The 22,110-nt window shown below is 29.7% G+C and overlaps 6 protein-coding genes across 9 annotated transcripts; 5 read left to right on the plus strand and 1 right to left on the minus strand.

Annotated features, from left to right (window-relative positions):
- The first annotated feature begins 1,521 nt into the window (after positions 1-1,521).
- Positions 1,522-2,013, plus strand: LOC124929901. The gene has a single exon (XM_047470282.1). The coding sequence runs from the start codon at positions 1,522-1,524 to the stop codon at positions 2,011-2,013; it is 492 nt and encodes a 163-aa protein (XP_047326238.1).
- Positions 2,014-5,329: 3,316 nt separating this feature from the next.
- Positions 5,330-7,087, plus strand: LOC124931469 (small nuclear ribonucleoprotein SmD1a-like). The gene is made up of 4 exons (XM_047471939.1): positions 5,330-5,480; positions 5,572-5,648; positions 6,527-6,718; positions 6,806-7,087. The coding sequence occupies exons 1-4, from the start codon at positions 5,467-5,469 to the stop codon at positions 6,865-6,867; spliced, it is 345 nt and encodes a 114-aa protein (XP_047327895.1). The 5' UTR covers positions 5,330-5,466; the 3' UTR covers positions 6,868-7,087.
- A 1,667-nt stretch (positions 7,088-8,754) lies between these two features.
- Positions 8,755-10,828, plus strand: LOC124930848 (cyclin-P3-1-like). 3 transcript variants are annotated; one of them, XM_047471212.1, is made up of 3 exons: positions 8,755-9,065; positions 9,326-9,728; positions 10,344-10,828. In XM_047471212.1, exons 2-3 carry the CDS (start codon positions 9,328-9,330, stop codon positions 10,600-10,602), a joined length of 660 nt encoding a protein of 219 aa, XP_047327168.1. In that variant the 5' UTR covers positions 8,755-9,065; positions 9,326-9,327; the 3' UTR covers positions 10,603-10,828. The 3 variants fall into 3 exon arrangements, with proteins under 3 accessions (XP_047327168.1, XP_047327167.1, XP_047327166.1); XM_047471211.1 differs by having other exon boundaries at positions 8,756-9,065; positions 9,321-9,728; XM_047471210.1 differs by lacking the exon at positions 8,755-9,065 and having other exon boundaries at positions 9,292-9,728.
- Positions 10,829-12,890: 2,062 nt separating this feature from the next.
- Positions 12,891-15,538, plus strand: LOC124930885 (ribosome-recycling factor, chloroplastic). Of its 2 annotated transcripts, none has more exons than XM_047471256.1 (11): positions 12,891-13,070; positions 13,151-13,304; positions 13,383-13,449; positions 13,539-13,634; positions 13,712-13,809; positions 14,098-14,209; positions 14,449-14,490; positions 14,975-15,031; positions 15,117-15,167; positions 15,253-15,309; positions 15,399-15,538. In XM_047471256.1, the coding sequence occupies exons 1-11, from the start codon at positions 12,983-12,985 to the stop codon at positions 15,414-15,416; spliced, it is 840 nt and encodes a 279-aa protein (XP_047327212.1). In that variant the 5' UTR covers positions 12,891-12,982; the 3' UTR covers positions 15,417-15,538. The 2 variants fall into 2 exon arrangements, with proteins under 2 accessions (XP_047327212.1, XP_047327211.1); XM_047471255.1 differs by having other exon boundaries at positions 12,892-13,070; positions 13,380-13,449.
- A 1,247-nt stretch (positions 15,539-16,785) lies between these two features.
- LOC124931584 (40S ribosomal protein S18-like) lies at positions 16,786-18,165 on the plus strand. The gene is made up of 4 exons (XM_047472087.1): positions 16,786-16,879; positions 16,956-17,116; positions 17,566-17,754; positions 17,830-18,165. Exons 1-4 carry the CDS (start codon positions 16,877-16,879, stop codon positions 17,933-17,935), a joined length of 459 nt encoding a protein of 152 aa, XP_047328043.1. The 5' UTR covers positions 16,786-16,876; the 3' UTR covers positions 17,936-18,165.
- Positions 18,166-21,020: 2,855 nt separating this feature from the next.
- On the minus strand, positions 21,021-21,858 carry LOC124932678 (transcription repressor OFP12-like). Its single transcript, XM_047473343.1, has one exon. It carries the CDS (start codon positions 21,831-21,833, stop codon positions 21,189-21,191), a length of 645 nt encoding a protein of 214 aa, XP_047329299.1. The 5' UTR covers positions 21,834-21,858; the 3' UTR covers positions 21,021-21,188.
- Between the last annotated feature and the right edge of the window lie 252 nt (positions 21,859-22,110).

Here is a 22,110-nt window from a genome sequence, read left to right on the forward strand (position 1 = left end):
CATGAATTAGAAGGTGAAATTTGATTCAAATGTATAATTTGAATTAATTAATTTAAATTAATTGATTTAAAATGATTGATGACCAATTAATAAAATGTTGTTAATTTTTAGTGTAACTTAAATGAGTTTATTATTATCAATTATTTTGATAATTTAATATTATTATTAACAATTGAAAAACCATGTAACCTTAGTATTGCAAAACAAATGTTTTAATTAATTTTGCCAAGCAATTACCCTTAATTAAGAATAAATATTGAGACAAATGAAGAAGCAAACAGTGTCAACTATTGCATTAATTGATGATTTAATTAACAATTTATTATTTCAACAATATAAATAAGCATTCTATTCCACACCATCTTATGTACAATATTATATCATCTTATCATTTCTTATTCTAGAATTCTAAGAGTTATTTCCTCTAGAATTTCGAAAACTCACTCCTTATTTTGTGAGTGTTTTTCGAGTTATTGACTCGTTATATTTCCGTTGAAACTCGATGATCGATTCAGATACTTTGTCAAGTTCGATGCGTAGTGATTCCAGTGACAGTGTTGAATCACTACTAAATTTGTTGTATTCTGGGAAACAACCATTTACGATAAACTTTAGCACAAGAGAATACGGTAAAAATGTTTTAAGGAAAATGTGCTAAGCACGTGCCTCAAATCAACTTCTCAATTTGCTGATTTTGCTCTTTGTATATTCTAGTTTGTTTAGTTTATGTGTAACATCATTTTTCTATATATATTTTTTTAATTTGAAGACAATAATAACAATTTTACTATGTCATGATTTTTTTACTTCTTAAATTAATATATATTCAAAATGTTAATTTACTAAATAAATAAATAAAAAGACATTGGTTCGATATTTTAACATCCTAAATTTTAAAAAATTAATTATCGATTAAAAACTTTAACTGTGTTTTAAATAATAAAATAATAAGTTATTTTGTTTGAAAAATCATAAAAAAAAATTGAAATTACAATTCTAGATCTAAAAATAGTGGAATTGAGAACCATACAATCACTGTATTGTAATTCATTTTCTTAATATTAAAGGACCTACCTTTGGGTTTGAAAAGATACTATAGCAAAGAATATGAAAGGGATCATGTAGGTGAGTTACATTGCTTTTATAAATTTTTCTTCATTTCATAATATAAATATTTTCCATGGATAATTCAAATAAAACTAATTGCATAAAAAACATTCTATTAATAATTATAATTATTACTTGCACCTTTTAGAAGTAACAATTGTCAATTATCTAGTTATTAAAACATTTAAAGAAGCTCAAGTAATGCATGAGTAACATTACTAAACCTAATCAAATTAAACCAAACCCCACATAATCTTGGTGTGTTAGATTACTTCAAAACAAAGATCCTTCCAAACACAACAATAACATATCATAATCTTGTCATGTTACCATGTTTATATATTTGTAAATTGGATCACATTAATTTACACAAAAGATAATAAATTTAAAAAATCACCATACACATACAACATCATGATCAAATCAATTTTCTTTTTCACTTTTCTTACCATAATTCTCACTACCAAAACCACGACTCAACGGCTACCCGGCCTACGTCCATTACCAATTCCTCCAATCACTCCTCGTCCACTATGCAAATCCCAAATTAATTTAGCCAACCATGCATGTGGATTGCTCCCGTATACTCCACTTCTCCCTGCGTCTTCCTATCCTCCACCACCTCCCCCAAACGACCCGCCTCGTGATGAATACGAAGATAATGATAGGCGTCGTCGTCATCATCATCATCATGATCGGCATAGGCATAGACATAGGCACCACCACCATGAAACCCCTACGGAACAGGAATGTTGTAGATGGCTCAAGGAATTGGATAGTGAATGCGTGTGTAGTCTTTTAGTTCATTTGGCTCCCTTTATGATTAGACCATTACACGAGTATACTATTACAGTCGAGAATGTTTGCAATGTTACTTATTATTGCCCAAGCGTATTCTTGTCGTGATTATTCATCACTAGTCCATCTATCTATTTCTGTTGTTAGAAATATGAACCTCTATCTATTTTGGTTCTATATAAATATTACCAAATAATGAATAAAAGTTTTGCTTACAAACTCTAGCTATTTATGTATTGTTTTAAGTTGTTTGATATATGTAATTTTCTGTTATATATTATAAAATAAAAAATAAAAATAACTTTACTAGATTCAATTAACAAAAGTCTCTAATATACATTCATTAATACCATATATTTAATCAAACAAAATAAACTACAAAACACTTAGGGTGTGTTTGATAGCCCTGGAATTGGCATTGGAATTGGAATTGGAGGGTCCAATTCCAATTCTTATGTTTGTTAGACACTTTAATATTAAGAATTGGAATTGGAATTAGAATTCCAATGGAATTCAATATAGTGTAATTTGATAGTTCTCAATTCCTATCTTTTTAGGTCGGAATTGTAATTCCAAATTAACACGTTTTTCATGTTTTTGATATGTTTAACACGTTTTTTCACACATTAAACACGTTTTACACGTTTTTAACACGTTTTTTTACACGTTTAACCTATTTTCATATTTTGGCACGTTTAACACATTTTTGGCACGTTTAATACGTTTTTGGCACGTTTAACACGTTTTGGCACATTTAACACGTTTTGACACATTTAACACGTTTTTCACGTTCTTGACACGTTTAACACGTTTTTGACATGTTTAACATGATTTTTACGTTTTTAACACGTTTAACACGTTTTTGGAACGTTTAACACGTTTTTGTCACGTTTTGACACATTTAACACATATTTCACGTCCTTGACATGTTTAACACGTTTTTGACACATTTAACACGTTTTTCACGTCTTTGACACGTTTAACACGTTTTTGACACGTTTAACATAATTTCACGTTTTTAACACGTTTAACACGTTTTTGACACGTTTGACACGTTTTTTATGTTTTGGCACATTTTGCACGTTTTGGCACGTTTAACAAGTTTTTCACATATTTAACACGTTTTCACGTTTTTGACACATGTAACACGTTTTTTTTTACGTTTTTGACATGTTTAACGCGTTTTCACGTTTTTGACATATTTAACACGTTTTTTTTTTACGTTTTTGACACGTTTACCACATTTTTGACACGTTTTGGCACGTTTAACAAGTTTTTCACATATTTAACATGTTTTTGACACGTTTAACATGTTTTCACGTTTTTGACACATTTAACACATTTTTTTACGTTTTTGATATGTTTACCACATTTTTGACACGTTTAACACGTTTTGGCACGTTTAACAAGTTTTTCACATGTTTAACACTTTTTGACACGTTTAACACGTTTTCACGTTTTTGACACATTTAACACATTTTTTACGTTTTTGACACGTTTAACATGTTTTTACGTTTTTAACACATTTAACACTTTTTTTACGTTTTTGACACGTTTACCACATTTTTGACACGTTTAACACGTTTTTCACGATTTGGCATGTTTAACACATTTTTCACATGTTTGGAACGTTTAACACGTTTTTGACACGTTTTCATGTTTTTTAACACGTTTAAAACGTTTTTAACACGTTGACACGTTTCACATGTTTTTACATTTTTGACACGTTTGACACATTTTTAACACATTTAACACGTTTAACACGTTTTAACACGTGAAAAACGTGTTAAAACGTGTGAAAAACGTGAAAAACATGTGAAAATGTGTGAAAAACGTGAAAACATGTGAAAAACATGTGAAAAACGTGTTAAAACGTGTAAAAAACGTGAAAACGTGTGAAAAACATGTGAAAAACGTGTTAAAACGTGTAAAAAACGTGAAAACGTTTGAAAACGTGAAAAACGTGTGAAAAACGTGAAAAACGTGAAAACGTGAAAAACATGTGAATAATGTGTGAAAAACGTGAAAAACGTGTTGTAATGTGTGAAAAACGTGAAAACGTATTAAAACGTGTAAAAACATGAAAACGTGTGAAAACGTGAAAAACGTGTGAAAAACGTGAAAAACATGTGAAAACATGAAAAACGTTTAAAAAACGTGAAAACATGAAAAACGTGAAAACGTGAAAAACGCGTGAAAAATGTGTGAAAACGTGAAAAACGTGTGACAAACGTGTGAAAAACGTGTAAAAAACGTGAAAACGTTTGAAAACGTGAAAAACGTGTTAAAACGTGTGAAAAACGTGAAAAACTTGTTAAAACGTGTGAAGAACGTGAAAACGTGAAAACGTGTGAATAATGTGTGAAAAACGTGAAAAACGTGTTGTAATGTGTGAAAAACGTGAAAACGTATTAAAACGTGTAAAAAAACGTGAAAACGTGTGAAAACGTGAAAAACGTGAAAAACATGTGAAAAACGTGAAAAACGTTTGAAAAACGTGAAAAACGTGTGAAAAATGTGAAAAACGTGTTAAAACGTGTGAAAAACGTGAAAAATGTGTGAAAATATGAAAAACGTGTTAAAACGTGTGAAAAACGTGAAAAACGTGTGAAAATGTCAAAAACGTATTAAACGTGCCAAAACGTGAAAATATATTTTAAAAGTTAACATTTTGAACCGATATTTTATTTTACAAACATTGGAATTAGAATTGAATTACAATTCTATCATTTTCCCAAACATAGGAATTGGAATTGAATTAAAATTTTATCATTTTTCCAAACATAGGAATTGAATTGTAATTCAATGCCAATTCTCATGGAATTGGAATTAGAATTCCAATGCCAATTCCAATTCCAATTTCCCATCATCAAACACACCCTTATCTAACAACATTTTCAAACAAAAAAAAATTAAGTTGTATATTTGGAAAAAATTATACATCATATTTTAATAAATATATTAATGAGTGTTTTCGATTATTTGAATAGACTCTATCTAAACATAATATATTATATCAAAATTCTATATCCAACAAATTATATGTTTTTTTGGTTCAGTTGACGGTTTAGATCAATTCCAATATTCACCCTAAATTTATTTTTTAATATATATATATATATATATGAAAAATAATAACAAATCATTAAATGAGTTAATTGATCTGCAATAATAAAAAAAAAAAACTAGTTCGACAACTCCTTAATAATAAATAATATTGAACCAAATTAGATTATATTAAACTATTTATTAAGGTAGCATAAGTGAGAATTAGAACGCTCATTAATATTGATTTTTTTAAATGAATATATATATTATTGGGCCACTTTATCTGGTGGTACAGATCCGAACTCTGTTTGGGCTAATCAGAAAGCCCACTATTAAAGTAGAGGGTTTTTCTAAGATGAAGACGACGTCGTTTGCTGAATCCATTCAGCTGCAGCCTTGTAGTCTACACTGCGCTTTCCTTTTAAAAGCCCAGTTGAGATTTCTCCTTCCCCGGCTGCCGGCGTTGGCTTAGAAAGGTCTAGGGCGTCGATCTTCTTCCTTCCGCCGTCGACAATGAAGCTCGTCAGGTCCATTTCTGTCTCATTTCAACGTTATTTCGCTGTTTCTATCTCTTCCTATAGTCGTGCGCTGATGTTTTTGATTTTGTTGCACGAGCAGGTTTTTGATGAAATTGAACAATGAAACTGTATCCATCGAGCTCAAGAATGGAACCATTGTTCATGGAACCATTACAGGTCCTCTCTCTATCCCTCTCTTCGTCTCCATGATGATGATTTTGGTGTTAATTGTGGATGTTAGACCAATTCGAGTTGTACTAGTTACGTTACTTTTCTTTGCAATATCAATATGATGACTTTTGTTACTGATTTAGTATTACCACTAGTTCAAAATGCTCGCTTTACAGTTTACTCAGTAATTTATCTTTAGTTTCTCCTCTAGTGTATTAGTTAGGGTTATCCATGGAGCCAATTCTGTCTAAAATTTTAACAAAGTTAGTCATTTGTGCCTGAGCTATTTCTTTCTATCTGAATTGTAGAATCCCTATACTTATTATGTATGATCCCTGAGTTCGAATGAGTATGAACATCAACTGTGTATATCAATACTGACTATGTAGTATCCCTAAGGTTGAAATCAGGGTTCCTTCAGAAGAACACCCTTTTGTGTAATTGTAATTGTTTTGTTTTCCCTGATCCAAATCTCTTGCGAAAAAACAAGCCAACTAATCTCTTGTCCTCCCCATTTTGATTTATATCGTAATAAAAGAATTACTATTATTCGCAAGAACATTTTATTCGCTGTTGTTAAAGACAGTGTTGCCTCAGGAAACACCCTACACTGGATTCTCACTTCGTATTAATGTAATTTATATAGGGTTTAGTTTCCCTCCATTGAAATATGTTGCTATTTGAAGAAAACATACAGAATGTGAACAAGCTCCTTGTTGCTGTTTTAATCATTCTGCTTTGATTTGGAGAACTCCCTATGCTGGTTCCTTTGCTTTAATAATATACTTTTTAATGAAACAAAAATGTGTTATTTTCAAATAATCCTACAAGAAACAAGCTCTTTAAACTGTAAATTCGTCTGGTTGGTTTGTTTGTTAATGTAGGTGTGGATGTAAGCATGAATACTCATCTAAAGATGGTGAAGCTTACATTGAAAAACAAAAACCCTGTGACTTTGGATCACCTGAGTGTGAGGGGTAACAACATTCGTTATTACATCCTTCCCGACAGTTTGAATATCGAGACATTGCTGGTTGAAGATACTCCTAAGATCAAGCCAAAGAAGCCGATTGCTGGTATTAACTGTTTATTTCTTTCTTTCCCACATTCCGATTTGCTGGTATTTTTCTTTTTATTATAAGGGTTGCTCTTTATTATGTTAGGAAAACCGATGGGCCGAGGGAGAGGAAGAGGTCGTGGGCGGGGTCGTGGCAGAGGGCGCTAGTTGCAATTTTTGGAAACATGTTTTCATGTGCTCGGATTTTCGATCTTGTATTGGTTATGTCTTAGTTTCTGTGGTTTCTTTGTGATATCACTTCTTGAAGAAAGATTGTTGTTAATTACTATTAAGACTTGTATTTATGAGTTTTTTCTTTAACTCAAACATTACTAATACTCTACATAAGAAAAAAAACAACCCAACTGGGAAGCTATGTGTTCAAATACGTCTCCTAATAGATGGCTTCTGAAAATATAATTTCGTTTTAGTATAATTTTAATAATAATAATGAGATTTAAATTTTGAGAATTTTACCGTGTGAAAATAGTAGAGTTAAAAAGTATAATAACTATTTTACTTATTTAATAAAAAAATATTGAAATTATTATTATAAATTATTTCGAACTTAATTTTGTTTGATTAATTGGTTTAAAATTGCTAAAACTCTTAACTTTGTAGCAGTAAAAAGATATAAATTTGTTTTTGTTTTTTTCTTAATAAAGAGACAATAAAACTAACATTCTATTTGAAAGCACTCCTATTTGGCATAATATATTTTATGTGTTACTGTTACTTATTAAACCATAGGAGTGTCACCTATCTTAGAGCAACGTAAAATATAAAAATATGTTTTTCCCAATGTTTGAACTCTTAACATATAGTAATTAAGACTATAAAAAGAATAACTAAGTAAGCTAAATTAGTTTTCTTAATTTTTACATTCAATTATTATACATATTTATATATTCTAAAAATTATTAAAAAAATAAAAGAAATAAAAGTTGCATTAAGGCTCATCAATATTCAACATTCGCCGCCTAAGGATGCAAATGAGTCGAGTCGAGCTCAAACCAGTTTGAACTCAAGTTACTCAACCTCGACTTGTTTACTTGTTTAAGTATTTATTAGTTCGACTCGAAAAATTTGAATTAAAAATAAATTTGAGTTTGAACTCGAAATAAAATTTATTTTCAAAACAAAATATTAAATTTTCATATATATTCAACGAAAAAGTTGTTGAATAATTTGAGTTTACTAATATTCGAATGAAAAAACATAAAAATAATAAATAAAAAAATGAAGCAACATAAGATAGTGTTTGTGAAAAAGTGATTGGAAATTGTGAATATGAAAAAATGCTTTTAAATAAGTGGGAAAATAATAATAATGGAGAATGCTGGTAATTAAGGGAGATCAATTGCGAAAAAGAAATAATACTAAAAATATATATATGATATTATTGTTAGAATATATTAATGTTATATTTGCAGAATTAGGGTTTCTTCTTTTAAAATTTGAGAACAATATGATAGAATAATGTAATCTCACTTATGAACTTTGAAAACAAAGTATGAAAAAATATTTGTTTTAAGTTTTAATATTAAAATAAATAAAATATGTATTATATACTATCATACAATCGAACAAATATTATATTAGCTCGAGTGGATCAAAGTCGAGTTTTTATCGATTGACTCACAAATAACTGGACTCATTTGGAGCCCAAGTCCTAGTCCTAGCTTTGCCTGGTCTGAGTACTATTAAGGAATATTTAGAACTTAAACCAGTTTCTATTTGAAATTACCTTAAAAAATATATTCAAAATTATTGGACTGAAATTTAAATTTTGGATAATTATTCTCATTTAGACAAAATCTCAAATTTGGAATTGGGTGGTTGATGAAGACAATAGTAGATTTAAAAACTAAAATTGTCAGGTATATAATAACAAAAATTGACAATGATACATCTATCTTCCTCCATTATTAAATAATGTCTCTATAATAATAAGATAAAAATTGACAGCTGGAGATTGAAGTTTTGCACCACATCCATCACCGACAAGTGGCATTCATGTTTCTCTCTGTGAGAGAGATTTAACTCCAGCAAGAGAGAGAGCCTAATACTGGGAGAGGGAAGAAAGATGAAGATGATTTATATCACGAGAAGGAAAAAAGTAAATAAATCGAAGTAATTGGGAAACGAGTAGACGATGTGGGACACCCTGGTAGCTAAAGAGATAAAGTGATTCTCCATTTGACAACCCTAATTGGAGAGAGAGAGAGAGACGGAAACCATTTTTTTATCCAATAAATTCATATATGCAAGAGGGTGAGTGTGAAACCAATATGAAGATGAACCCTACTTTACTTTCTTCAAGATTCACATGAATCAGATCGACTGATGCCGTTTCCCTAATTTCCGTAAGTTCATTCCCTTTTCTAATCCATTTTTTATCTTTAGCATTGTGTGAGATTCACTCAAATAAGCTGGAGAATATTATTGGGTATTAGAATTCAGAACTAAGGCTTCTTGTTGTTAACTTTATAATTGCTTGGATCTGAATTAACAAGATTCCTCTTTTTTCAGATCTAATATTATTTAAGATCTTTAATAGATAAAACGTTTGATGTAGATTTTGATCTTCATTTTCAAAATCTGCCCATGTTTTACTGCAGAACCAATATGGGAACTTTGGCTCTTGAACAGGAAGAAGTGAGTTCAGACACTTACCATGTTTTAGAGCTTAAGCAGTTAGAAAATGGGAGTAAAGGAATCCCTCGAGTTATATCACTTTTAGCTTTACTCCTTGAAAGACTAGTTCAAGAAAATGAAAAATTTCTGGAGAATTCCCAAATCAAAGATGTGATTACAGTGTTTCATGGTTTAAGACCACCTTCTCTGAGCATTCAACAATATATTGAACGTATATTCAAGTATTCATACTGCAGTCCTTCTTGCTTTGTGGTTTCCTTGATATATTTGGATAGGTTTATGCAACGTGGGAATGTTCATCTTACTTCCCTTAATGTTCATCGGCTTCTAATCACTAGTGTCATGACTGCTGCGAAATTCGTTGATGATGCGTAAGTATTTTTAGCTTAATTCTTTCTTGCCCTTTGAATTTTGATAGAATTTGCAATCATTAGCTGATAAATTTGAAGTGTTTTATTGTTATTGTTTTCAGTTTGAAGTAAAAGTCACTTTTATCTATCTAGTTTAGTTGTTATTAATTGCATTTGACATTCACAAAGTAACATCATATGCTCGAATCAACAAATGTGAGATTAGTTAACAAAAAGGTAAGTGGGTAATTTACTAAAAAAGTTTTTCTTAGACAAGAAGATGAATTTCAATGTAAGTTACTGTTGAAGTAACCTCCAAAACAGGTATCTTTCGAGGATGTTTGATAACGGGTTATCTTGTTTTTGTGAAGTATTGATTGATGTATCACGTATGCTGTTTGTTGAAATGACTAAAATGCCCTTCTATTTTTTTTCGAGTTTTAAAAGAATGGTATTTTGATTGATATAAGGATGTTTGATATTGGATTATCTTGTTTTGTTGTATTATTTTGATAGATGATTTGATAATACATGAGGTGTTCATGTCTATTGCAGCATTTTTAATAAAATTTTGGGGCAAAAAGCTGTAGTTCTGATGTTATATATATACATTACTTTTGATGGGTTGGTTTTCAGATTCTTTAACAACGCATATTATGCGAAAGTGGGAGGGATAAGCACGAAAGAGATGAACAGATTGGAGCTGAAGTTGTTGTTTGGGATTGATTTTCATCTTAATGTAAGTCTTACAACATTTGGGGAGTACTGTTCGAGGTTGGAAATGGAAACGACAGGTGCGATCCAGATAGAACGCCTTGTGCTGGCATGCGGAATCAATGATAGCTGGTCAAGCAAAGAAGAAAGCGCAAAATGCACTTCCACGGTTGCTAGATAAACTCTGTTTTTCTGTAGAATTTTGTAGTGTTTTTTAATGTATCATCATTATTGGAAGCATTCTGATTAGAGTTGTTGCATATAGGAATTACATGTTTAGGATATTGTCTGGATAATGATCCACATCAACATCATCTTGTCTTGTTCTCAACCTCTTCTTCATCATGATTTGGGTAGCCAATTTGGTCTTGAATTTAATATATATTTTGCTTATTTGATTTTGGTTATATATATTTAATCATTGTATATTTTATTTTATTTCTTTTGGTTCTTAAAATACTTTATTTTTTCTAATTATTGCCCTCCAGAAAACAACTATGATAAAATAAATGTAATTTGATGTTGTGAAAACAACATGGTTTTATAATCCAAGGTAACTTAAGTGAATTTACAACTTAACTTTACAATTCATAAAAAATGTTAAATGCTGTATGTGTTTGGTTTTAAATTTTGTTTTTATTTGTGAAATGTAATTAATTAGCCATAGTTTTTATTTATTTATAAAAAATAATTATTTTTTGAAAAGATAAGAAAAACCAAATCCAAATGAGAATGGTTCAAACAAAACCTATACAATTTGTTGGTTTAATTTTTTATTTTTATGTTGAACTTCACTTAAAATGATTTTAAATTGTGAAAATCAAACCTCCTATTTGTCGTTTTAATTATGACCAACAATTGTCATTAATAATATACCTAATTTAACTAAAAGAAATTGAGTAAAATGAAAAAAAAAAATGTATAATGAACCAATTTATAATGTATATTATAGTATTTAATATGATTTTTGATGAATGAATCGATCAAATTAATTATTTAACCAATTGATAAATGAATGGACTATTTGAACACTTTACAATTCTATCTCAATCATTTTATGAATATTTTAAGAATAATGATAAAGAGCAATTGCTGGAGACAGCCACTCTCAAGTTGTTGAGAATTTTGAAATGAATATATTACTTTTATACTGTAATCTAGCAATGTGAGATGGATAAATGCACAAGTTATCCAAGTCTAAAACAGAAGATCAAGCACATAACAAAACAATATCAGATTTACGTGGAAAACCCTCTCAACCTGGAGGGTAGAAAACCACGGGGCCAACCAGCAAAATTTCACTATAAGCAAGAAACAGATACAAATGTTTTCTCAACTTTAAACCCAAAGTTGAGGTATACAAAGAGAAAACCAATTTCATTCAGACTTAAACTAGTCTAGATATAAGACAACAAGGGATTGGAACCTAAAAGTGAAAAATGTAAGAGATCTACTTCTCTTTCTCTTCTTCTTCCTCTGTTTCTTCTCTTCTTTGCAGAATGACTTCTCTATCTAGAAGTAATAGAATGAGCAACATTGTTAGGTTTTGTTCATTTAATTAACCGCCTAATTGGGCTGGACCCAAAAGGCCCAACACAAGTGACCTCTACCTCCCTACCTGATAACTACATGAAAAATAAGGCAAGTGAAAAAAAATATATTTATCATGTAAAAGATTAAAGATAAAGTTATAAATATAAAAAGTTTGAGAGAAAAAGTTATAAAAAATATAACAATGTTCGAAAACATTCTATCCCGAATATGGTCATGTTTGAGTGTGCCGAAATAACTTTCCTTATAACTTTCTTTTTCAAACTTTTAACATGATAAAAATTTGTTATTGAGACTTTTTTTTTTTTTCACGTGTCAAGTGTGGTTCGCCAGGGAGTCGCTACCTAGTGTTGCTCTCCCTAAATTACTCGTATTTTAATAAACAATTCAATATATTATAATGTGTATTCCAATGCACCCGAATGTGTATTTCAATGTTCAAATCAAATGAACTTTACGCTATTAATACCAACTGTGTAATTGAAGTGGTAGATAATATATTCAGTTCTTGTGATATAATTAGCCGTACAAAATTATATTAAAAATTTATGTTTTAACTTAGGAAAATATAATTAAATTTATAAACTTTTTTTATCAAAATATTTCTTACAATTATAGATATGAGTTTATTTTCAATTACATACAAAAATTAATTAAATATTAATTTATTATAATTAATTTATTTTAATAAAAATATTTAAAAAATATTAATATATAATACTAAAATATTTTTTATACTTTGGTTAACAAATAAAATAAAATAATGTTTAATTATAAAGAAATTAAAATAATATTAATATTAATAAATAACATTGGGGACTGAAATTTGAAATGGTGAAGTTGGAGGGCTTAATTGTAAATCTGATAAACTCTGGCGCGAAAATCCTGACTGTTGTTTCTTCATCTTCTTCTTCATCATCATCTTCCTTCTTATCCTCTGAAGAGCTAAGAAGAACCGAAGACCACACTGTTATATCTATATAACTAAAATAGCTTCATTCCTATCTTCAATGGCGTTACCTTTCTCATCTCCATCTACTCTACGGACCGTATGCAGCACCAAGCCAACTCCGCCCTCATCTCTGCTTTCTATTCGAGGTCTTGTTCTTTCTCTCTTCACAATACTCAATCTCTTCCACTTTTCTTTCTTTCTTACTCTCTGTTCTCTCTTCTTACAGATGCTTGTTGCAGAATCTCCAACGGAGCCAAAGCCGGTTTAGTTTCGATCAATGTTAGGTCATGGAAATCATCTGGAAACTATGTTGCTGTTCAGGTTGGCGTTCGGAGTATTACGAGTAATGTGTCAAGCGTTGAACAATTGCGTGGAATGAGGTAAGTGGAAGTATAACTTCAGTTTGTTGAATCATGTATTATCCTTTCATTGACATTGTTTGATTTAAATTCTAGAAGAGCAACACTGAGATGTGCTACTATAGAAGAGATTGAGGCACAAAAATCTAAAGTTGAGAAGGATGTTGTAAGTTTGTGACCTAATTATATATGATTGTACATTCCCTGAGATAGCACTTCAACATGTATTCATTTTTGTGTTTTTTTCTTCTCTAGAAAGATAGAATGCAGAAGGCAATTGAAAGTCTACTGTCGAATTTCAATTCTATTAGGACTGGAAGGGCAAATCCATCCATGTTAGATCGTATTGAGGTATGGTTCAGTAAATGTATGCTTCGCTGAGGATGACATGTTCAATATCTCAGTATCGATTTTGCCTTTTTTTCTAGGTTGAGTACTATGGAACTCCAGTTAGCTTGAAGAGCATAGCACAAATCAGTACCCCTGATTCAAATTCTTTTCTGGTGCAGCCTTATGACAAATCCAGGTATGTTCAATTCTGTAGACATATTTGTGCATTCCTTTGTGTTAATCTGTGATTGGTATGAATCGCAAAATCCAGTGTTTTTACTTTTGATAGAGTTACGAGCTTTATTTGTATCCATTTGCTTATCAAAATCCTTGTATCTAGTTATGCCTTGTTTCATGAAAGGTTATTTGGATTCTCCTTATCCCATCATCAATCAAAATAACCCAAATAATCAAGTTTTATTTTATTTTTCAATTAGCCCTACATCAAACAAGTTCTTATCGATTTGTATGAATGATTGTGTAGCTTAAAGCTTATAGAGAAGGCTATAGTCAGCTCTGATGTTGGCTTGAGTCCAAATAATGATGGAGAAGTTATCAGAATGTCCTTGCCCCAACTGACATCTGATAGAAGAAAGGTGAATCATCTATTGATCCATTGTCCGTCTAGTAATTTCTGCACCTATTTTATGAAATTGAGTGTGACTACTTTAGGCTAGAATCTAAGTGGTTTTGCTTCCAATATGATTTGTATTCCGGAAATACAATTTAAAGATAAATATATTTTTGTAATGTATGTGACACAAGCTCCTTGTGGAATACATGCATTACTTAGAAAAGGTTCTTTAATTAAGTTTTATTTTTTCATTATTGCCAGGAATTATCTAAAGTTGTGGCTAAACAGGCTGAAGAAGGCAAGGTATCATGCTATTCTTCTCACAGCTTTGTTGATTCCATGTCTTTATAGTCTTTCCGCTTTCTGGAGAAAATTACAATATTTGGACCATTTATGGCACAGGGGACATGCTAATTTTCTTTGCAATTTTATCGGATGTTTCTTAAGGGACAAAAGATGTCTATAGTATTGTGAATGTTGTTTGTACTGTTCCCACACCTTCTAATCCCACAGAGAGAGCTTGAAGTTGTAGACTAGGCTGTTAAGTATTCTGTGAACTACAAGAACTATTATTTATTTACTTTGGAAAAAAATGTAATAATTTTATTGACAAAGATAAAAGAATTTGAAATTGAGAGCACAGCCAGGTTTCTCTTAAAAAAGCAATAGAATTTTGGTGGTTTAGAGTTTTTCCTTTAAGACGCTCAATTTTCAGTCCCTTTTTTTCGTTTTTGGGTGAATTTGTTGGTTCCACTACTTGATTAAGGTTCTAACCTCTGTTTTGTAGGTGGCATTGAGGAATATAAGAAGAGACGGCTTAAAAGCATATGAGAAACTTGAGAAGGTCTGATGATACCATCAAGTTACAATTAGTTTCTTCTTTCTATGTTTATTATATTATCTTACACAATAAGGATAATGGTTTACAGGAGAAAAAGCTCTCAGAAGACAATGTGAAAGATTTCTCAAGTGATTTACAAGTAAGAGATTGATTCCCCATTATTGCATTTGTTCTTTTGTTCCTAATGTTGATGATTTACATTTGAGTGTCCATGTTTAATGCAGAAAGTAACAGATGAATACATGAAGAAAGTAGAATCTCTGTGCAAACAGAAAGAGAAGGTATGTCAAGCCTACAATTGATTGTATTGTTCATTTCGTCGATAGAAGAAACGAACAAGCCCTCTAACGAATAATTGGTCTATTTTCAGGAGTTGCTGACTGTTTAGAATATCAACAATCCCTTTGTACTGTAAATGAATGGATAAACTACTGAGGTCCCCCATTTCATTCAGAATTACATTTTGTTCTTTCCTAATCCTGATGGATGGTGTATTTCTTCCTTTCCTTATCATTTTTGTTATTTTATTGGATATTCTGAAATATCGTGGTCAGAATATTTGTTGTTGCTTTTGTTTTCGAAGTGTAATTTCGTTCTCCACTTCCAGATATTCCAACAAGTATTAAGAATTTCCGTCTTCTTAATGTCTCGCAGACTGGATGTAAAAATTATATCATTATAACGTTTCCCAGCTTGGGCTTGAGTTCGAATACTTTTCTCTTATGCGACAGTTGACATTCCGTGCTGTTATAGAATTTTAACAATTATGTCATTATTAGACATGTTTGATGTAGAAAAATTGATCTTGAATTATTTTTTATATATCTGTATGTACAAATATGGTCATTTTAAAGTTACAAGTAGGGATGGCAATTGGGCGGTTCGGGACGGGAATGCATTTACCATTTTCGTCCTGTTTTAATTTCGGGGATTTTTTTGATACTATCCTCGTCTTGTTTTGTTTGATTTTTTTCGGTTTCAAAAAATTCTATGCGGCACTGATAATAATAATAATTTTTCAAAATAAATAAAAATTATATAATAAAATTATATAAACGAATTTTTTAATATAATATATATCGTAATATATTAAAATTTTATATTATTATAAAAAAAATAACCTTACTATTCTTATAAAATATAGTGAATAAATAAATATATAAATAATTTAATATATTTAATTATGTTTATGGTATTCGGGACAGAATCGGGATGAAATTGGGACGGGGGACACAAATACCATCCCCGCCCTATCCCCGTTCGGTTTTGTGGAAAAACCGTACCAAACAGAATAATTCAGTTCGATTTTCCGGTTTCAAATTGTCATCCCACTCAGTTTTGAATAAAATAAACTATTAATTTACAAATAATTGATTTGATCTAATTTGAATATTGATATATTTTTATACATAATTAATTATTATAATATCATAGAAATAATATAATTAAGGAAAGTTAATATTACTATTAAAAATTATTTAATAACAATTGTTAATACAAATAATATCATAGAAATATTCAAAAATCTTAAAAAAGAAATACTACTAATTATTCTATATTAAGGTGCCAAATAAATAACTAGTATAAATTGCGGTGCCAAATAAATAAAGAAGGAAAAAAATAGTGTCAATTATGGATTAAAACTAAAATAAAATTATAAAGTGGTCAATATGCAAACCAAGTAAAGTTTAGAGGATCAATTAAGTTAAATGAACTAATAACCAAAACAAGCTATATAAAAGCTAGGGTTTTATTAGGTTTTGCAATCTCTCTCATCTCATCGCCGCCGTCTTCAGCTGTAGCAGCGAGGAAGGGATTCCGACGAGTCGATCTAAAACCTAATTAATCATGGTGAGCAAAACTCAATTCATCATTCTTCCGTTCAGTTATATTTGTGCATATGTCTTAATCTTCATCTTCTCAACAGTCGCTCGTTTCAAATGAAGAATTTCAGCATATTCTCCGTGTGCAAAATACTAATGTCGACGGTAAACAAAAGATTATGTTTGCGCTGACCTCGATTAAAGGTATCGGTCGTCGATTTTCGAACATCGTCTGCAAGAAGGCTGATGTCGACACGAACAAAAGGTTTTTCATATTTCTCTGTTTTCTGATTTCAATTGATTTGTTCATGTTTCAATCTCATAGATTTCAATCATTGTTTGTTTTGGATCTGATATGATGTTCTGTTAATAGAGAATTTTGTTATTAGGATTTGACATGATCATCATCTGTTAATAGAGAATTTTGTTATTATGATCTGACACGATCTTCTGAGAATTGATTATTGAATTTGATCTGCTAACAATATAACTTATGAACACTTATTCCTATTTATTTGTCTTTTGTGATTACTACATGTTGATGTTATTGTTTTTCATCATAATTTTGTTGTATAATCAAGTAGAGGAAACCAACCTAATCAGCCTATTTGGAAACTCCACTCTTGTTGATGAATAACATTAAGATTCTTTGTTGTTCTATTAATCCAAATTTCATGATCATAAAAATGTTTATTTTGTTCTCAATCATTGCAGAGCTGGTGAGCTTTCAAATGCAGAGATTGATAATCTGATGACAATTGTAGCAAATCCTCGCCAGTTCAAGATCCCAGATTGGTTTCTGAACAGGAAGAAGGATTACAAGGATGGAAAGTTCTCTCAAGTGACCTCCAATGGACTTGACATGAAGCTGAGGGATGACTTGGAGAGGCTGAAGAAGATCAGGTTTGATCGACTTTTGACTTTGTTTGGTTACAAACTGTTAGTGCAATTAATCAATTGATTGTTGTATTTTTACAGGAACCATCGAGGTCTTCGTCATTACTGGGGCCTAAGAGTTCGCGGGCAGCATACCAAAACCACTGGCCGAAGGGGTAAGACTGTTGGTGTCTCGAAAAAGAGATAAACTTGTTATTTCAATCAAAATTTTGATCATTATATTTTTGGATTGGCTTGTTCTTCTTCCATTGTTTATTTGAACCAATTTTCATTAACATGAAACTAGATAAGCATTTTTCAAATTATTATTAGTGAGTTTTTTAGACCTTGGTTATTGTACAACATATGGTAATGTTACATATGCTAGATTTCCATGTATTTGATTTCATTTGTAGTTTTTATCTATCATTTTTTGGTTAATTTGTGTAAAGTCTCATAATTATTTGTTTTTAGGTTTTAAACTGCTCTTAATTTTAGTTGTAAATTAATAATTAAAAAATGAAAATTTGTTGATAAAATTTTAAATGGTTGAATTATAATAATTTTAATTTTATATTTCACCATTCAAAATTTAGTTTCAATTTGATAAAAACAATTAAAGTTTATCATCAAATAATAATGGTTTTAAAAAATAAAAATTTTAAATATATGTTTTGTCTAGCCCTATAAAAATATATTGAAAGTTTTGTCTTTATTGTAAAAACCAAACAGTTCATTTGACCAAAATATAAATTGTATAATTTTTAAATCCAAATAAATAATATTCATTCAGAAGTTGATGAGCAATTCTGACAAGACTTATTTAATAATATTAAATGGAACACGCTATTTTCTAATAATTATCATATTTATTATTTTTGAAAGTGATTAATTTTTATTTTATTAATATTAAATTTTTAATTGAAATGAATAAAACTCTTTTTAAATGAAAAAAAAAGTATAAAAGTAATAATTTTGTTGTCAAATACATTTTTCATACTATATCAATAAAATAAAATATGATTTGTTTTTGCAATATATATGTTTTTTTAAATATTTATTATCACTTTCATAGAATTTACTAAAAAAAACTCATTATTGTCTAAATATAAAAAACTTAAAAATATTTTATTTATTTACATTGGGAGGATTAATTTAGAGTTTGTTGGTTGGGGTGTTCAACCGGCCGGTTAAACGGTTCCGGTTATTACCGGTTTTAGCTTTTATTTTACAAACCGGTTAACCGACCGTTAATGGTATCGGTTTTACCGGTTCTGGTTCTACCGGTTTTGGTCGGTCTGGCCAGTTAACCGGGTTTAACCAGGAACCGATAATTCAATTTTTTTAAATTAAGTAATAAATTTATACAATAATTTTTTTTAAATTATTGTTTGCAATTTCCTATTATACTATTTTCCATCTTTTTTTTGTCTCTATTATAATATATTATATTATTATTATAATATAATATAAATATATTATATTATAATAATATATTTTATTTATATATTTAGGAATATGTTATAAATATAATTTTATTGTAACAATATAATATATTTTATAGTTATCTGTTAGGTTTTTATATGTTCTTTGAGAAAATTCAAATTTATTATGATGATTAGTCTTTGACCAACCAAATATAAGCGAATATGATAAGCGAATATGATAGAATCTCCTTCTCAACCGATAGAACGGGAAGTAAAATCGGTAAATTATAATTTATAACTTTGATTTTATGTGTTTTCGTATTGTACGTGTTGAAGAGAAAGTTAAACATAAAGTGAAAGTTTAATTTTGAAGACATCAAATTTTAATTTGCTTAACTATTTTGATTTTGTTAATTTATAATTCATAAAATCAATTTTACATATTTTAATGAAGTTATTTTAATTTGTTTTTAATTTATTTTTGTAAAATTTTATATAGATTATAATGTTTTTTAAAAATTATTCTATAAAAATTATTTATAAAATAACTAATACAAATTATAAAATATAAAAATATATAATTAAATTATTATCGGTTTACCGGTTAAATCGTTAGAAAAATAAGAAAACCGAAAACCGAAAACCGAACCGTTTAACCGATAAAAAACCGATTAATCGGAACCGCTAGAACCGGTTAACCAATAAACCGTTAAAATGAAACCGGTTAGCTATCGGTTCGGTTGGGTTACCGGTTTTCTGGTTTTTTTGCAGCCCTACTTGTTGAGTTATTTAGAATTTAAAAGAAAAACAAATTTAACAAAAAAAATATATTATATAAAATTTTAATTAATTAAATTATTATAACCCACTTAGGTAGTTTAAGAAAAGCATTATATATTAAAAAAATATATTAATTAATTGAATTTTTGTAACTTATTATATTTAAATTTTATAAAAATATTTTAATTATTAAATTGAATAATTAGACTGTTAAAATAATTAAATATACTATGATATATATATTAGATAAAAATTTGAGCATCACACTTTTAAATTTGTATGAATATTAAAAAAGTATATAGTTATCGGAATAATCTATAATTGTTTTAATTTTTAAATGATTAATTAAAATGTTTAATTAATAAGTTTTATTAATTTATATATATATATTTGTCTTCTTTAATGAAATTTGGAAGGAAACATGACATGCAAATGAGAATCCCAATAAACTGTAAAGTCAAAATCTGGACCTTACATTGCTGCACCTTTTTAGATGAATCCAAAACATTATTAAATACGTGGGCTCACTTTCAATTATTCTATCAATTTATTTGTCACAAATATATTCAAAATTTTATTTTTGAGAACGACAACCCATAATAGTACAATCAATCATTCATGAATAAATTATGCAAATGAGAAAAGAGACAAAATCTAACCTTCACCATCTCCTTCAAAAACATCCCAAATAATCATAATTCATCATATATATTTTTATATGTAAATCTTTTTACATATAATAAAATAAAACTTACCTATAAAATTAATAATTTTTGTGACTCAATTATATTATAACCATTTACCATTCTAGCATAAACTTCTAAACTCTTGTCTTTTTATTATTAATTAAAAAAATAAATAAAATAAACCAAGTTGGAATCTAACTAAATATACACTATTAGATCAAACTAAAGTAAAATTGTAAACATTTTTATCAAACAAACTAGAATTAATTTTTTTACTACATTAAATAAAAGGGTTAATCAAAACCCTAATTTGAATCATATATAGACACTTATTTTACAAGATAGAAAATGAATCCTACTTTGTTTTCAATGTGATGGGAAGAATCATCATTCAATCATGAGAACAAACAAATTGCATGTATGATAATAATAATAATAATAATAATATCCATGAAAAAATTAAACACAATGATGATAATCTCTTTTTTCTGTTTTCCTCATGATTTGAAACAAAAATGAACAAAAATACTAGGAAATTAATTAAAACAAATACCTTTTATTTGTAAATTCAGTGAAGACGTTTCCGATCACTGCTCATCGCCGGATAATCCATGAGAGTGACAAGTAGATCGGAGAAAGCGCCGACTATAAGCTTATGAGTACTTTTAGGGTTTAAAGCCAGATAACAGAGTAGCAATTCGTGCAAGCATTCCCAGTTAGAACTAACATCGTACAAGCATCTTGCTTCCACCATCTCTTCCATGGATCGTCGGAAATCCAGATAAGGATCCGGTGAATCCGTCGGAATGGCCACTCCTCCTCCGCTGTCAACGAAGGCGGCGTCTGGGTCCGATATAGACGAAGAAGAGAAGGAATCGATTATTGAGTTGGATCGACCAGGGGAGGAGAAGAAGAATCGCCGGGAAGCGAGGACGGCGGAGAGGTCGGGAGTGGCGGCGGTGGGGGAATCGGAAGATGTAAAAAGATCGATGGGGACGGCGGCGGCGGGGGGATCCGGATCTGAAATGAGGTCGTAGAGAGAGTTGAAGTTTTTGACGATGGATGATGAATCGGCGGCGGCGGTGGCGATGGCGTTTGAGAGTGAACGTGGATGATCTTGGCGTTTAGGGTTAATAATGGGAATAGAGCGATTTCTGAAATTAGTGAAGAAGCAGAGATTCATGAAAGAGTTTCTTCCCATTAAAGTTGGCATTCTTCTTCCCAAGAAGAAGAGAGAGAGAAAGAGAAACTAGTTAAGATTATAAAACAACTGCATATGTAGTAACTACATGACTGACTTGACAAGTGTAGTTTTAAATAAACCCTTCATACTATTCACTGTTTTCAAACAAGTATTTTAAGTTTATATGGAAACACAGTTTTTTCAAATCAACAAGTTATCCCATCACAATGTACTATTCGTTTTTGTTAATTTAACGGGTCGTGTTATTAAATTGTAGGTTATTTCGTTTAAAATTTTTGAAACAATT

The sequence above is a fragment of the Impatiens glandulifera genome, chromosome 3 (genome assembly GCF_907164915.1).
Source record: "Impatiens glandulifera chromosome 3, dImpGla2.1, whole genome shotgun sequence".
NCBI lineage: Eukaryota > Viridiplantae > Streptophyta > Magnoliopsida > Ericales > Balsaminaceae > Impatiens > Impatiens glandulifera.